This window comes from Canis aureus, chromosome 5 (assembly GCF_053574225.1).
Source record: "Canis aureus isolate CA01 chromosome 5, VMU_Caureus_v.1.0, whole genome shotgun sequence".
NCBI classification, from domain to species: domain Eukaryota; kingdom Metazoa; phylum Chordata; class Mammalia; order Carnivora; family Canidae; genus Canis; species Canis aureus.
In genome coordinates this window covers 25,737,122-25,754,168 of record NC_135615.1, presented here as the reverse complement: position 1 = coordinate 25,754,168, position 17,047 = coordinate 25,737,122, and the positions used below count along the sequence as shown (strand labels likewise).

Genomic DNA, 17,047 nt, shown 5'->3' with positions numbered 1-17,047 from the left:
AATTAGGGTCTTTCCTTAGAGGAAGCCCCCGGCTCTCCCACTCCTGCAGTTGAATTATGCAGAGAAGGTCACTGGGTCCTGAGGCTACTGCCAAGCGCGTCTTCCCGGGTGGACAGAGCGCCCTGTCATTTTCCATTAGACGGTGTGTGCTGTGCCCCGCCAGCTGCAGGTCAGGATGCTAGCACTTACAGGCTCTGCGTGCTCATTTAAAAACTAAGGGTATCCAGGAGTCACCTTAGAAGGTGCACGGAGCAGATGGCTAATTTAAAGGCATTCTGTAAGTGCCCTGGGCCTTCCAAAATACCCCTTTCTGGAACCTTCAACATATAAAATTCAGCATGCTAAGTCGGCACAGGCTGTGAAATCAAATGCTGAGTGGTCCATTATCCACCATCACCTTGCACATTGAGAGTATCAAGGATGCAGATGTCAGGGTTCCGTCTGCTTGGCAGTTTCCAGAAAGGTGGCTTCTTCACTCATAGGGATAATCAGGTTTCATCTTCCTGAGCACTTGAAGCACCGTGGTTTGCAGTGTATCCCCCCCCCCCCCCCCCCCCGGTAAAATCAAGCTATGTGGCCTCTTGCTCTTTTGTCTTCTCCTGAAGTAGGACTGACTCTTGCCTTTGCCAGTTATCTGGACCAGTATTCTAAAGTGAACTACTGGTGGACTGGTAATAGAATTGCCTGTCTAAAGGAGGTTTCCCTGGGGGCATCTGGGTGGCTCGGTCGGTTGAGTGTCTCATTCTTCTTGATTTCAGCTCAAGTCATGACCTCAGGGTCGTGAGATCAAGCCCCGTGCTGGGCTCTGTGCTCAGTACAGAGTCTGCTTGAGGTTCTCTCTCACCCTCTGCCTACCCACCCCACCCCCCACCTCTCTCTCCTTCTTTCTCAAAATAAATAATAATTAAAGGAGGTTTCCCTGACTCCCCACATATAGGCGCGGTACCCTGAAGCCCTTCCTTCCTTCCTTTCCTCCCCCACCTCCCCAAACACTCCTAAGCCATCAAGGCCCCAAGAGGGCATGGCCTGGGCTGAGGAACTCAGCCTGGCTCCGCTGAGCGGGGCTACTGACTCCTTTTGAGTGGATGGGTGAATGCATTTATAAGTCAGCAAACACAAATTGATATTTTGGATACACTTCCAGGGGACTTTAAGTTAAACGCCCTGTTTTTTTCAATGGAGAAATTCGACGTTAGCCTTACATCTGAGCCAAGCAAATAATGACAGTGTCTTCACGGTCGAGTTGTCAAGGATTTGGCAACAGTTGGTACAATATCAAACACATGACCAAGTGCAAGGCACACAACATCCGGTAGGAGTGATACGAAGAAATCCAAGAGGCCACTTATCCCAAATCCCACCTGAGGCTAAAATGCTTGCCAAGGGGTTGAGAGGGTGGCACAGTTCCAGTGGGCACCTACGCGATTTCAATGCAGTCTGTATGTTTTACGGCGCCATATACTAAAACTCCGCTTGTAAGGTTCAAGCGGTCCGGCGTGGAACACAATCACCAAAGAGAGAGAATCATCATTTCAGAAACCAGCCATAATTTTTTGTGAACAACTCTCCAGGCATAATAGTCCATCCTTCAGGAGATTGAAGTTCATCACTAATGTCTAAAAGGTCTCATTTGAATGAGTAAAACACGTTCCGTGTGAGTAGCAAATAAAGCCAAAAAAGAGAAAGAAATTTTCGATGACATGTCACTAAGTATTCGTCTCAATAGAATGGAATGAAACGTCAACTATCCTTGTTTCCCCAAAATAATTCACCATTTTCCTTTGGAACTAAAAATAGCTTCACATGTGTTTCGTGATCTTGTGGAAGGAAACCTCCACTGAATATGGAATTTAAGAGCAGAAGCTATAGATCGGGGTCAAATCTGTAGCAGCTCAATGCTTTCACGGATACTTTCTGTGCATCCTTAAAGCTGATTGATTTTATTTTCCCTCTTAAACCCTCGAAGAAAAACGTGTCCATTTCTCACTCAACTGTGAGATTTGTCCCATGAATTTCTGAAATCTCCGAAACTCGGGCTAAGAGCCTGGATTTTTTTTTTCCCCCCTGAAGAAGAAGAAATTGGGAAAAGTGACTTGTCGGTCATTAATTTCTTTATAACAGAGATCCTCTCAAAAGAGTATCGGTTAGATAAACCGGGGTCGGTCGTGTTTCACAATTTTGTTTTTCACAGCAGCTCCTTGAAATAATCATGCAGTTTATCCTCCCAGCGTTGCCAGGGACAAAACCTGCACTTCGTTACGCTCTTGCTGTTGAGAAACTGAAGGAGAAACATGTTAAATGATGACTGTGAAGGCCACAGCAGCAGACAGGCCGAAGATGCACAGTTGGTCTGAGATGTGGCGTTCCCAGACAGCGCAGGCTCTAGCACCCCCCTTAACAGGTGCAGCAGCCCAGGACTGGAGGCTCATTTGCAGACTTGCCCCAAGTCCCTGCTTCAGTAAGCGGCAGGTCCAAATTTCAGACACATCCGACCCCTGAGCTCCGGCTGCCCCGAAGCCTGTAAAACGGTGCCCCGTGTCTCAGCAAATGCAGATATGTTCCCCTAAACACGGCTGCAGGGGCTTCCTTCTGCAAAGGCTTCACGGGCCAAGTAACCAATCCGAGCCATACATCAGTTATGCAGAGAGCACTCCAGAACTGGGCAGAAAGAGGCAATTCGGAGACAGAAAAGCTGCCTCCCTTCATTCTGGAAGGCACGTCACCTGTATTGAGTGGGCTGGGTTTTGTGGGGGCAGTTGTTTTTGTATTGTTCCCCCCCCCCCGCCCCCAGCACTAGGAAGTGTCATGAAAGACGTTAAAGACTTTCCAGAGCTGCAAGGAAGAAGGGGTTTATCTGTTGATTTACGGAGCTGTGACCAAAAAAAGAGTTTATCAGTTGACAGATGAGACAAAACTGCTGCGCTTTGCATATTCAGCGAAGCTGGTGGTAATTCTCTTCCAGAATATCTGGCCTGGGTTTTAAAAGTAACAGTGAAACCATACAGCACAAATATTTGCTTAAAACAACAAAACCGCTCCCCTCCCATCAGTTTGTGATCCTGTCTCAGAGAAGGTTGTCCTGGAATGTTGGCGACAAATGGAAAAGAGAGGAGACGTTTGCAGAAGCCAGTGCACGGGAGGGCAGGGGGGTTGCAGAAGCCAGTGCACAGGAGGGCAGGGGGTTGTGGAAGCCAGTGCACGGGAGGACAGGGGGGTTGCGGAAGCCAGTGCACAGGAGGGCAGGGGGTTGTGGAAGCCAGTGCACAGGAGGGCAGGGAGGTTGCAGAAGCCAGTGCACAGGAGGGCAGGGGGTTGTGGAAGCCAGTGCATGGGAGGGCAGGGGGGTTGCGGAAGCCAGTGCTCAGGAGGGCAGGGGGTTGCGGAAGCCAGTGCACAGGAGGGCGGGGGTGGGGGGTTGCGGAAGCCAGTGCACAGGAGGGCGGGGGTGGGGGGTTGCGGAAGCCAGTGCACAGGAGGGCAGGGGGTTGCAGAAGCCAGTGCACAGGAGGGCGGGGGGGGGGGGGGGGGGTTGCGGAAGCCAGTGCTCAGGAGGGCAGGGGGTTGCAGAAGCCAGTGCACAGGAGGGTGGGGGGGGGGGTTGCGGAAGCCAGTGCTCAGGAGAGCAGGGGGTTGCGGAAGCCAGTGCACAGGAGGGCGGGGGCGGGGGGTTGCGGAAGCCAGTGCTCAGGAGGGCAGGGGGTTGCGGAAGCCAGTGCTCGGGAGGGCAGGGGGGTTGCGGAAGCCAGTGCACAGGAGGGCGGGGGGGGGGGGGGTGCGGAAGCCAGTGCTCAGGAGGGCAGGGGGTTGCGGAAGCCAGTGCACAGGAGGGCGGGGGGGGGGGGGTGTGGAAGCCAGTGCTCAGGAGGGCAGGGGGTTGCGGAAACCGGTGCACAGGAGGGCGGGGGGGTTGCGGAAGCCGGTGCTCAGGAGGGCAGGGGGTTGCGGAAGCCAGTGCTCAGGAGGGCAGGGGGCTGCGGAGGGCAGTGCACAGGAGGGTGGATGGTCTCCGCGCTGGAGGCACCTCAGTGGTGAGGTGCACCCTGGATCCTCGAAGATCACGGGCCTTCCTGGAGCGGAGCCGCCCACCCTCTCGCTGCAGACGCTTCCTGAGAATGTGCTAATAGGCCTTATGAGAACATTCCATAACCACCCATCTGTCACTTTTTAACAGACCTGATTGGCAAGCACTTGTAACAACTGACATCTGTTCTCGCTTATTGATATGCAGATTTATGGTAATTGCTATGAACAATAAGACACAAAATTACCTAAGGTGAACATTAAATTAAATTTTCATGCCCTTCTCCTTATAAATAATTTTTTTAAATCTTAAATTTCAAGTAGGCATATTGCACATCTGTTTTGTGTATCATTTCTTCGTTTGGAGAAGGATTCTTCTTTTCCCAAGTCATGAATGAAAACTTGAATGCCCATATTCCCCAATTTTTCTTTTTTCTTTTTTTTTTTTTTAACCATCTTGGTCTTGGCAAGCTGTGGGATTTCATAAAATGTATTGAACTGTTTTGGATTTCTAGTCACCCAGATTGTTGCCCCTGGTTTGCGTGGTGCCCCTTGGGAGCAGAGTGCGAGCTGAGGTTAAAAGGGGTCACTTTTCTCTGGAGACCACAGAGCTCGCGGCCACTCCCTGGTGAGACCGCCCCGTCCGGGCCCTCTCTGGGTGGCTCCATGGAGGGAACAGGGTGGCTCGTGCATCCCAAAACACAAGAAACAATAGGAGAGAACAGAAATGGGAAGGCGCAGAGCCCGGGAGACCCAGGGCGGCCGGGGCAGGCTGGGCCCCTTGGAGGCGGGAGTCCAGGTGGGGGCCCAGGAGCCACGCAGCCACCCCGGGCTGGTGGGCTGGTGGCAGGGAAGGCTCCAAATCCCGGGCCCTGGGGGAAGTGCTCGGGCACCCAGTGTACCCCAGGACGGGCCCTGCGACCCAGGGCTGTGCCAGCAGCACCCAGCAGGCCCTCGCCACTCATGGGAGGCTGTCTTCCTGAGGGACACTGCGGGACGAGGCTTGGGCCCCCCTCGGGCTGGACGGGAGGCCACACAGCGGGGAGCAGGTGCCTGTTGCCTTGCGGCCAGGCCACAGCTCGAGACCCGCAGAGGGGGCTGCTCGGTGCCGCCTCAGTGAGAGTGCCCCTGGGGTTCAGAACAGGAGCTAGAGCTGGTCTGTCCTCGGTTTCCCTCCTCTGCACAGTCGGATCCAAGCCCCAGTTTTCTCTGACCCCCCCACGACCCCCTGATCCCAGCCGCTGCCCGAGCGCAGGCCTCTCACCTCTCAGTGGGTTGGGGGTTCGTCACCTCCAGGATCTGTCCGCAGAAACGAGGCGCACATGCCACACATGCACTTTTATGCAGTTTCGGGGCATTCCCAGCTCCCCCACCCCCGCATCCTATTGGTGGGCGACCTGAGTTGAGGTGAGGAACGTGCAGGAGGGACCCAGCCGTGCAACATGCTTGGGACTAACTAGAAAGAGGTCACAGCCCATGTGCTCCCCAAGGACACCGAGACCAGCCATCCAAGCTGCCGGGGGTCCCGGTAATGACTGGAAGAGGCAATCATGTTAGGCGAGTCAAGGATCGATGGTGTGGATTAGGGAACAAGAGGCAGTGCACGGGTGCGACACGGTTCCTGGGTGACTCCCAGCGGGGACCGTGCGCAGGGCCTTGCTCCCGGGCCCAGCGGGGAGTGCGGAGGAGGCTGCCCGTCGGACCCGGGGTGTCCCTCCATCACGCCAGCCCAGCCGTCACCCCGTGCAGCCTCCCTGCATGCGAGCCTGTTGCTGGAAGCGCCCCCGCCCTGCAGGCAAATGTCTCCTTTGGAAACCCCGAGACCCACCCCCTTCTCCCTTGCCAACCCCCCTTTCCCCCTAAACCTCAAGGGGCAGAGTGCAGTGGGGCCAGCTGAGAGCAAGCAGCACGAGGAGGGGGAGGCAAGAACTGCAGGTGCAAGCAGGACGGAAGGAGCAGGCGGGGAGGTCGAGGCCGCAGGGGAGGCCGGGCTCACTGGGAGAAGTCGGGGCCCCCCTTCCCTGGGCTTGACCCTCTTGGGGCCTTGGCTCTCCCCGCCTGTATTGTGTGGGTGTCAGCAATGACTTGGTCACGCAGGGTTTTACGTACACTGAGCTAGAGCCCATGTAGAGCCCGAGAACCATGCCTGGCCCCTGTCATCACCGGGGAGGCCACGTCACCGGAGGGGGGCTGCCTGTCACCCTGTTTCGGCTACCTTGGCGCCCCGTGGTCTTCCTTGAGCTTTGCGTGTCCCGAGGCGTCAAGAGGACCATGTGTCTTGCTGCCACTGTGCATCCCGGGAATCCGAAGCACGTGGGCGGGGACGGGTGCTCGGGAGGTGGGGTGGAGCCGGGACTCAGGCCATGGCCTGCCCTCCACCAGCCCACCCCCGACTCTGGGAAATAGGGGCTCTTGCTGCAGGCAGAGGGGGGCCTGCACACAGCCCAGGACAGGGAGGGATGCCTGTGCCCCCAGAAGAGGGGAGCGCAGACAAGGCAGGCTGGTAGCTGCTCCCCACTGCCCATCTCCCCACCACCTGGGGGCGCTGAGCACTGGTTTCGGGGGGGTGGAGAAGGGATCCTCCCAGGAGCCGCATGCGGCCTGAGAGTTCTAGAACAGAGAGCGAGATCCTCTGCTGGGGAGCCCCTGCCTCCTTCACGTGCTTTCCTGTGCGTGTCTCCCCTCCACGAGTGAGAATGATCTTCCGAGACTGGGCCTATTTCCAGAAACAGATGAAGCAGGATTACCCTCCGGTCCCTGGCTTCTCTGTGCTCCCATAGACAGCAACTTTCTTGGAGCGGACGGAGTCTTGTTTTCCACTTAATCCTTAATCGGGTGTCCCGGGGCTGGCCTTCAGCGGCCCTTGGTAGCTGCTGAACAGATGGACACGTGGTTGGGTGGGTGGGTGGGTGGATGGATGGCCGAATGAACGAATGAGGGATGGATGGATGGAGGATGGATGGATGGATGGATGGATGAATGGAGAGCGGAAGGAAAGGAAAGAAGGAAGGAAGGAAGGAAGGAAGGAAGGAAGGAAGGAAGGAAGGAAGGAAGGAAGGAGAGAGATGGATGGATGGAGGATGGATGGATGAATGAATGAATGGAAAGATGGATGGATGGATGGATGGATGGATGGATGGATGGATGAATAGAGAGATGGAAGGATGGATGGATGGATGGATGGATGGATGGATGGATGGATGGATGGCTGAATGAATGGAGAGATGGATGGATGGACGGACGGACGGACGGATGGATGGATGGCTGAATGAATGAATGGAGAGATGGATGGATGGGTGGGTGGACAGATGGATGAGCAAGGCAGACCCACGTGGGCCCTCCTGCCCACTGCGTCTCTTCACCTCCCTCCCCCTTTCCCCCCAAGGCCCTCCGGGGCTGGCCATCACAGCGGCCTCTCCTTTCCGCTCCTGCTCTCTGATTCCTTGGGCCCATACTGCTGCTCTCCTTGCCGTGTGGTCGTCAAACACAGTTGGCCCCCCACCCACTGTGGCACCCCAGAGCCGCGGTCCCGCCGCCTGGCCCTCCTGGCTGGAGGCAGGGAAAGGAGGAAGAGGACAGCAGATCCCCTTGGGGGGAGACGCATGGGAAGAAGGGCTAGAGGGGACACTGAGGGCGACACAGCCGGCCGCAGCTCCGGGATTGCAGGCAGAGGACAGCGGAGTAGAAAACCCGTGCGCTGCCAGCTGGGCTCCGGCCGTGCCAGCGGTGAGATGAGGACCACGCGCGGTTCTAATAAACATTTGTAGGACAGATTAACGAGCATCGAGGGAAACAGGCCGTACGTAAAGCTGCCACAAACACTGAAGGACAAGCAGCGGGTGGTGCTCTTTAGTGCAGCTCGTGAAGGCTTCTTACTGTTTGACGCCCCGTCCATCCGTCCTGCGTAGGTCACCCATCACCTGCCGTGTGCGGCTCTGGTGCGTGTGTCTGTCCGTGTAGGTGGACAGGAAGGTCAGACAAAGTCTTAGTCCCCGGAGAGCTTGGTGTCTAGCTCTGAGGGTAAGAGATACGCACACCGTAAGGTCAAGGGAAGACGTGGTGACTGCCGTGGCCCCGAACTGCGAGGCTGGAGACCCTACAGATGACGCTGCACCGGCGTGCGTGTTGGACACAAACTCAGCCTCCTCAGAGCGCAGCTGTGACATGTGGCAGGAGCGCTGCCCCGGACGCGAGGGTCTCAGGCCTCCGCCCAGGACCTGAGTCTCCGACCCCAGCGAGTGGGCTGAGTTCCTTCCAGCTCTGGGGTTCCCCCCCTGCGGGCAGCTCGGGGGAGATGTCCTGGAGGACCCCGGACCCCCAACCAGGAGGGTGGCCCAGCTGCCCGCTAACGGGTGCCAGGCACACACTGGGGGCCTGCCTCTCAGTGCAAAGCCACCCCCTCATCAGCACAGCTGAGTGTGGGCAACGCGGTCTGCTTGTGTGGTTCATGCCACCAACAAATTCGAGGGACGTTAGTCACAAGAGGGCCAATTGGCACGTGGGTCCGAAGGAATGTGCCTCAGTCCCCCCAGCATCACTCAGAGCCTGGCCCTGTCGCCCACACAGGTGTGACGTGAAGTATGTTGGGCTCACGCTGAGCCCAGGCGGCCCCTTTGCCTCAAGGACCCCCCAGAAACCCAAGACCAAGCTTCCTCAAGTCCCATGTTCTCGCACACGTGACCCCGTGTGACCTCGATCATGGGGAAGGGCAGAGAGAGTTGGTTCCCGGTTTGCACCAAGGGGAGCAAACGAGGCTGCCGACGTCTGCGCTTTCCTTGCAGAAGTGAGCGGGACCCCGCAAATACTTGCACCCCAGGTGGATTTGGAGAAACAGGTGTTTGGTTTTCATCCCGAGCCGAGAAGGCTGGGGGTCTCCGGAAGAAGGCAGAGTTGTCGTTTGGAGCTAAACGAGGAGCCGTTTTGCAGCAGAGACATCAGGAGCTCCGAGTCGGAGCAAGTCGTGACCGCGGCAGCCGGCCGGAGGGACAGGCCGGGGCGCCCAGCAGCCTGCGCGGAGCCAGAACGTTCTCTACCCCTCCGCCCACCGCCCCGGCCTAGAAGGAAGCCGTGATCCCGCCAGTCTCTCCAAAGCAGGTTGAATTTGCTCACTAGGCATTTTTTAAGTACCTGGATTTGAGACATGAGAAGAAGGTAAAATTAAGCGGATCACTTAACTCTAGTGTCTTTGTGCGTAAAGTTCATCCGTCGAGGGAGAGAACCATGGTTTCCTGCTTCTGGGATGTACTTTAGTGTGAAGTGAATGATGGAGAAAGACTGAGCGTTCAGAGCCCCTCGGGTTGAGAAACTGAGGTGGGGAGGCGACGCCGGCCCCCCCGACCCCCCCCCCCGGACAGGTGCCACCCCCACGTCTCCACTGCTCCCACCCTCGCCTTCTTGCAGTTTCCCTTCCTTCTGCCTCCTTTCTCAGTCTTCAGTAGCCAGATCCGTGCCAGCTAAACGTGGCCCTTCTCCAGAACACAAAAATGCAAACACAAGCACTTCACAAATAAAAATATGACAGCATTGCCATTTTTATTCATTCTTTTTTTTTTTTTTTTGTATTTTTTGCATTCATCGGATGTTACGTGGGCCCCCCGTGGGCCCGTTTTAGAGTTCACGTTTACAGCAGGCCTGGGGAGAGGACAGCGATGGCCGTCGCGGCGGCAGGGTCCGGAGGACTCCCCGGGTTCGACCCTGCGCCCGTCATTGTGCTGCGCGGCTCGTGTCCTTCGTCAGGTGTCATCTGCCCTTGGCAGGACGCGGCTGTGCAGGAAACAAAGGCGGGGAGCAGTGGCCCCGATCGCACAGCTGTGGGGGGCCGAACCGGAGCCCCATGCACTTGGGGTTGGGAGCAGGAGCTCGTAAGGGTCGTGGCCGCCGGGGGCCCGCCGAGCCCTGCCATGGCCAGTGCACGCGCACGGTCTCCCTGTCTGCCGCTTCCGGGGGGAGGACAGATGGGGGGCACCGGGCCCACCCGGGGTCCAGAGCGCGGCCGCGCCAGCCCCTTGCTAACATGGCAACTCTCTTCCCTCCGCAGGCATGAATGCTCTGCAGCTGCAGAACCTGGCGACGCTGGCGGCGGCCGCAGCCGCGGCCCAGACCTCAGCCACCACCACCAATGCAAACCCTCTGTCCACCACGAGCAGCGCCCTGGGAGCCCTCACCAGTCCCGGTAAGGGGGCTGCTGTCTTCCCTCTGGGGACATAGTGGGGGGGGGGCAGCAGGTGTCGTCGGTGCCGGGGGGCGTTGGGTCCGTGTAAAGGTCCTTGAGGACACCAGGCCTGAGTGCCTGTGTGTCTGATTTTCCGAGGAAGACAGGGGATCCACCGTGCTGGTGACCGTCCCCGCTCACCCCGTCCCAGCCACACTGTCCGGTGGGCGCCGGTGCCCCTGTTTGTTCTGCTGTCTCCGTCGTGGCCATCCAGGAACCCCTGCTGACCCCCCGGGGCCCTGGGGGTGCAGCGGGCCTGCTCCACGGCAGCCCCGGCCTGCGCACCCGCGTGCTTTCAGAAGCCACTGTCTAGGGAGGCCCATCCTCGTGGTGGCTCCGGGTCGCCTTCTGGGCGACGCCGTTTAAAGTCTTTCTCCTCGGAACTGTTGCCGCTTTATTCAAAAGCAGATGCCATTTTTCTTTTCATCCGAGCCAGACATAATGTGGTTGCTTGGATACCACGATCTGGGTCTTAAAAACTGTTTTGCTGGCTTTCCTTCCTCCCTGAATTTTCTAGATCTTGAGAGATGAGCGCCCCTGCCCACCCCGGGTGCGCGGAGGAGGACGGCGGTGCTCCCGGGCTCCCCCCGAGCTCTGCAGACCCCCAGGCCTCCGCAGGCTCTGCCCGGAACGTGGTCGGTGTCCACAAAACTCGGGAGGGTTAGCTCGGGGCTCACTTTCAGGAAACCCCAAAGGAATCAGGGCACAGGGCAGGCCGCTCTCCTAGGGCTCGTGAGGGCCACGGCCCGTGGCTCGTAGATGACACGCTGGGTGTCGCACACGGTCTTGGAGGCTGGTCTGCAGGGACACACCTCAGGGACATGCAGGGGAGGCAGCAGGGGATCGTCGTCCACGCGCCGTCCCCCCCTTCGCACCCCCCGCCCCGGCCCAGCAGCAGCACAGAGGTGCGGTAACTTCGTTCTCTAAGATACCTTCCGAAATGTACCGTCGCTATCTGCGGGCCTCATTTGGTGCCCTACGTGGTATTTCCAAAAAAATCAACTTTCCGCCTTTTTTTTTTTTTTCCAGCATATTAGGTCATAACACTAACACAATATACACTCGTTATTTAAATAAATCCTTCGGTGACCCTGTTTAAGAAAAAGACATCTTTGACATCAACTCCCACCCTCCCCCCTCCATGAAAATAGTAGTGACTTTTCTTAAAAGCAAATTAAACATTCGACCTCGCTGATTTACCTGTTTTATAAACCAGGTTGAAAGTCTTTCCTTAAATAAGGATGTTTCTCTCCCCTGTGAGGTCTATGGAGAGATTCCATTAAAGGAGCACAAAGTATCGTGTGCGCATTTTACTGTGTCTTTCGTCAGAAGCTGATATTTTTTACTCTCTTTTACCTGGAGAGAAAAAAAGCTGTGAGTCATGGACAGTCTGGATGCTTTCTATTTGCTTACGTAAAAATAAAGAGGATTAGCTGTTTAAAAAAACAAACAAAAAACAATGTTAGCTTTATTTGGCAAAAGTGAATTATTATAATTTTTCCAACCTTGGCCTTCACCCTCTCTTCCTTTTATTAAGAGGAACCAGAAGAAACTGATCACGTCATGGGCAATAAAGTGGAGGCAAAAAAAGAAAACTTTTCCTTAAGGGCCAAGGGGCCATTTAGCCCAATTTGGACCACCAGCCCTTAAAGACTTTGCCTTTGATATATTTAGTGCCATAGCGACATAAAAAATTGTCCTGTTATTCCAGAGACAGGCCATTATCCTAAGTGGGCATTTGGGCTAATGATATGTGGCCTGTGGCTTGCGTGTGAGAGCTCGTGTGATTTTCTTAGAATATGTGATATTTGGGCTGGAATGTGCCTTGGCTCTGGGGACTCGGAACTAATATTTGGATGTCTCATTCTTTAAAAGAAGACTTGGTGGTTTAAGCAGCCAAGTGCAAATGGGACACGAGCCGGTCGGTGTAGACAGAGGGGTTGGTAGAGAAGGTGGGGTCAGGCGCTGGCCTGCGTGTCGGGGTGAGGAGCAGGGAGGACCCCGGGCAGCACAGACGTGCCCCTGCTGCCCCGCACCTCTCACCGGGTTGGGGGGTCTCAGATAGTAAGTGAGTCAGAGCCCCGTATGGGCCCGGCGGTGCTGTGAGGACACACTAGACACCATATGACGGCGAGGAAAGGGACACGGAGGCCACATGGATGGCGGGGGGAGGCCCCTGCTGCAGGCCTGGATCCCCAAGCATCCCGTCCCGTAGGGTCAGCGGCTCAAATATGTTGTGAGCTTCTTCCCCGAGGTGGGGGGGGGGGGGCTTCTCAGACAGCTGACGATGATGGTCTGCATGTTGAAGGAACTTCAGACACATTTAACCACTCCCAGGTTTTTCCTGAGCTCTTCCTAGAAGGGGAAATGTGTCCCGAGACCTACTTTCCTCCCCCCGCCCCCATAGCAAAGCGTCCTTAGCCTCTGCTCTCAAAGAGGAATTCTGCGGAGGAACCACTGAAAGTGGCTTTGCTCCCCTCTGTTGAGCTTTTGCAGAAGAGCTGAACGTATTTCATTAGAATCCTGAAGTGCAGCAATGATTCTAAATCCACGTTGCAATTATTTTTCTTAAACGTTAACTTAAAAAATATATATATCTGGTATTTAAGTGAAAGTAAATTATTTGTCTAATTTCCATCGGGGACTTGTTCAAAGTTCATGGAAGATGTGGTTGGTGGAATTCGTGCCCCTCCACTTCATCAGAGCAATTTCCTATGAAGGGGTTCCCAAGGCCAATGCCATTATTTGTTTTTAAATAATAAAAAGCGGGACCTGCCATTGTGGTCCCGGTAGCGAGTCCAGCCCACCTGTGAGATGCGCTGATGAACCATCACGTGGCTCCCCACAAGCCCCGGCTTTACCCCATTTTTAAAGATGCCCCCTACACTTCAGAACAGTCTGTCTTGAAAGGAAAGGGACAATTCAATCCCCCAAACCATTAATTTTTTTAATAATTGTAAATTTATCATTTCAATTTTGCATACGCAGGCGTAGTCTCCCTAAAGCATTATTAGAAATGATTTTAAACAGTCTATGCTTTAAAACATGAAAGATTAAGCTTTAATTTTTGTTAAAAAAAACCCCTTAGGCAATAAATAGGTTCCTTTGTCTCATGGCCTTGAAATAAAAATTAAAATAGTTTTAAATTGCCCATGGTTAGAATAAGTGTTTCGTGCAATTATCAGATGGTAGTGAATAAAATTAGAAATTAAATCATGAAAGAATAAAAACCAGGTAAATGCATATTACGCCTTTTATGGGTTTCTCACAGGTCTTTTGAAGATTAATTTAATCGTGTTTCTTGTCTTTTATTTTGATATGATAATTTTTCCTTTGTTTACCTCATTCTCCTATTTAGTTAATTAATTCTTGGGTCATTTCTTCTCCAAATTCTGAACCTGTGTTTGAGGAATGTGTCTCTGTGTTGGTATAAAAAGGAAATTGTCTACAAGGTGTGCAGTGAGGTCTTAAAGAAAGATGACAATATTTGTCTTCTCTCCAGCTCGTGGATTTGTTGTTTATTCCCCGTGATCCTGAGAGCTTGGGAGGGAGCGTGATTATTACCGCACGGGCGCACGTCTTCAGCATTTTCTCCCTCAAACGTCATACCACGTTCATGTACCACATTATTCCACTGACCACCTTCTGTTATTGTTTTTTTTTTTTAAGATGTTTTAAAATTCTCCAAATGCTTCTGTAAGTGCACTCAATCAAGTACACACTTCAGGATAATAGATAATTTCTTTTGATAACATAAGGAATTTCCAAATGTTGGGGAGGATTTTTTCCATTCCCACTGTTGGCTTTTCAAAGCCTTCTCCCTTCAAATCCTAGCAGTATTTTTTCCTGCCCATGTTGGAGAGGTTGCTTGCGTCCTTGAAGGCTGTGACAGGTGCAGTCCCAGGGAAACAGTGGCCCCTCCTTAGGGAGCTGTTGGAGGTTCACGGAGCCTGGGGCTGTTTTCATGTGGGGTCGCCAGGTAAGAAGGACCAGTGAGGGGTTACCTTCAGCGTCACACACTCCTGTCACTAGGGCAGCCAGCCAGTGGTGGGGAAAAGCAGAGGGGGAGGCCGGGAGTCATCCTCAGGGTCACCCCAGAGGCTGTCATGTGCCTGTATGTGTATCTGCACGTGTGCCCTCCGGGGACCCGTGTCATGTGCAGAGGTGTGAGTGGGCCCCACAGTCCCCCCACCCGAGCCGTCACACGCGGGACAGGAGCACCAGGGTGGAGTGTGATGGAGCCAGGAGAGGGACAGATGGACAGCAGGTGCTGGGAGAGGCTACCCCCCCACCCCCCGAGGCTGCCCCTCTGGTCCCACAACTTGGGAAGCCTGAAAAGAAGCTTCGTCCCCAAAGCAGTGCTTCCCTCCTGCCCTCTGTCCCCGCCACGTGGCTCATGTCACCTTCCCTCAGCCACTTTATACCAGGTCTAGGTAGCTTGTGTTTCTCCGCCACACATCCAGGCAGTTCTGGTGCCTTCTCTGGAGCATCCTGCTTTGCCCTCGCAGTCGACACTCCCCCGTGCCGTCACAACAGCCTCCACATCCACTCTCGCCCTCCGTCCACTTTGCACACTGATGGCGAAACAAGACAGGTTGGCCAGACTTGCCATGCGGTTCGGCACCGCCCAGAGTCCAAGAGGCCGCTTGGCGCGGCGTTCTGGGTGCTCCCCAGGCTCCCTCTACACTTCTGGCCGTCACCCCACCCCGCCCCGCCTCCAGCTCCCCTCCAGCTGCATCAGGCACTTCTCCATCCTCTCCAAACAGGCTATGGGCCTTTGTTCCTGTTGGCTTCTCGGCCTGTAGGGCCTTCGCCTGTTTCCTCCTCTGAAACTCCTGTGTCGCTAATTTACTGCGGCGTCAGCGCTTGGGGAGATTAATATGTGGGTTTAAGTCTGGCGTTCTTAATGCACGTGGTAAAAGGTGTAGTTTGTATACTACGTGAATAAAGCTGCAGTAAAAAAAAAAAAGTTTCACAGTAATTGATAAAAATTGCTTTTAATACTCTAATACTTTTAAGAATCAGGGCAAATGTCCCCTCCACCAGGAAGCCTCCCAGGAAGAATTAAGTGCTTCCGCATTACAGTTGTAGCATAAATACTTGACAGGTTCGAAGCCTGAGCTCCTTTAGATGCTCCTTGTGGGTGGAAATGGAGGGCAAGCTGCAGCGTCCAGCTGGGAAGAGGCTTCTAGAAATGCCATCTACCCTGATGGGCTACCCAGGTACAGTCATCATACTTCTACTAGAACACGTATTTTTCTTCTGTAGGATGGTGGTTTGAGCACCTGCCTTGTCTCTCACTGTCTCAATAGTCAGTTCACTCGAAGTAGGAACAGTTTATTTACCGGTCATGCCCCTTGCTTTTGGAACAGTACATCACAGGCCCTCGGATGGTTTCTAATTCACTCAAGTAGCCACGTATCAGTGTTTTAGGACAGGTGTTTTAGAAGCTTCTGTTGGGCCTGGGACAGTGCGCACATCTCTGAGAAGGGACCTGGCTCCGCCCTGGTGACGAGTGACAGGGTCCTCACAGCCACCTTCGACCCGGGATCCTGGGCTCCAGCAATCCAAAAACCAGCCACACCTTACGGATGCGTATTCCGGTCTGACAGGTTCCTGAAGGATGAGTCATGCTAGTTTAGGTTAGTACAAAACCCCATAAAGCAGGTGTTTAATCATTTTACCTAGATTGGCTTTCAAAATGTTCTGATGTCACGATACAGATGTGAGAGTCTGGAGTCAAATAAAGGCATTTCATTTTGAAAGGAACCATCTACTCCAGTGTGGGCTCTAGAAAGATCCTCCCCAGCGAGCACCCCTGAAGCCTGGGTGCCTCACGGGGAGCACAGCGCCCTCCGCGTGCCGGCACCGGTCAGCTAAGGCAAGGGCCCGGTCCGCTGCCTGGATGCTCTCACCTCCGCTGTACTCAGCCTTGACCTGCGTCTCTGACCGCCCCCCCCCCCGCCCCCGTCTTTCTCTGGACGCTCCTCTTTTTCCACTGCTTATTACCAGAGAAAAGTCTCAAAACACTCAGTTTTTCCCTGTCATTAGCTACACTTTTTAAGTGTTTCAATGGGAAGGTCGTTAAAATTAGCTATTTATCTGTGGGGTTGGATCAAACAGCTTCACACCCTATTGCTACAGAAAGAACTGGCAGTTCCATTCTTTGCTCACTTCCTGCAAGTCTCAACATTTTTTTTCCTTTGAGAAGGGTTCCGTGTGTTAACTTGTTCTTGACATTACCAGGCTCGCCTTATTTTCATTGACGTGAATGGAATTGAACATGATGTAAAAGCTCCAAAAATAAAATGTCATCATAGTTAGTGACTATGATTTCGGGACGTATTTTTTTCATTCAGTCCGCACGTATTTGCTGAGCATCTCCTGTGCGCCCGGGACTGGGCTAGGCGCTTGAAACCCGTCAGTGGACGAAGCGGACAAAAATCCGCACCCTCGTGGAGTTTGTTTTGTTTTGTTTTGCTTTTGTTTGTTTTAAAGATTTTATTTTAATTTTTTTTTTTATTTATTCATGAGAGAGAGAGAGAGAGGCAGAGACAGAAGCAGAGGGAGAAGCAGGCTCCACGCAGGAAACCCGATACAGGACTCGATCCCGGGTCTCCAGGATCATACCCTGGACTGAAGGTGGGCGCTAAACCGCTGAGCCAACCAGGGACCCCCCTCGTGTCGTTTCTATCCTAGCCGTAGCTTTTCAAAAAGCCGCATCTCCACCAAAGTCAAATGATCTGGTGAGCCCTGGACTATGAACTGTAACTTTGACACCCTTTAAAAAAAAACCCAAACCAATGCTTTTGTTTA

The 17,047-nt window shown here is 54.0% G+C and overlaps 1 protein-coding gene across 16 annotated transcripts in view; it reads left to right on the top strand.

The window, feature by feature from the left end:
- Window positions 1-17,047, top strand: part of CELF2 (CUGBP Elav-like family member 2) — an 814,981-nt gene that overhangs the window by 758,852 nt on the left and 39,082 nt on the right. For all 16 annotated transcript variants that reach the window (XM_077897256.1, XM_077897248.1, XM_077897253.1 and 13 more), the window contains one exon: window positions 10,058-10,192. In XM_077897256.1, the coding sequence (XP_077753382.1) occupies window positions 10,058-10,192 (135 nt within the window). The remainder of the gene's footprint in view (window positions 1-10,057; window positions 10,193-17,047) is intronic.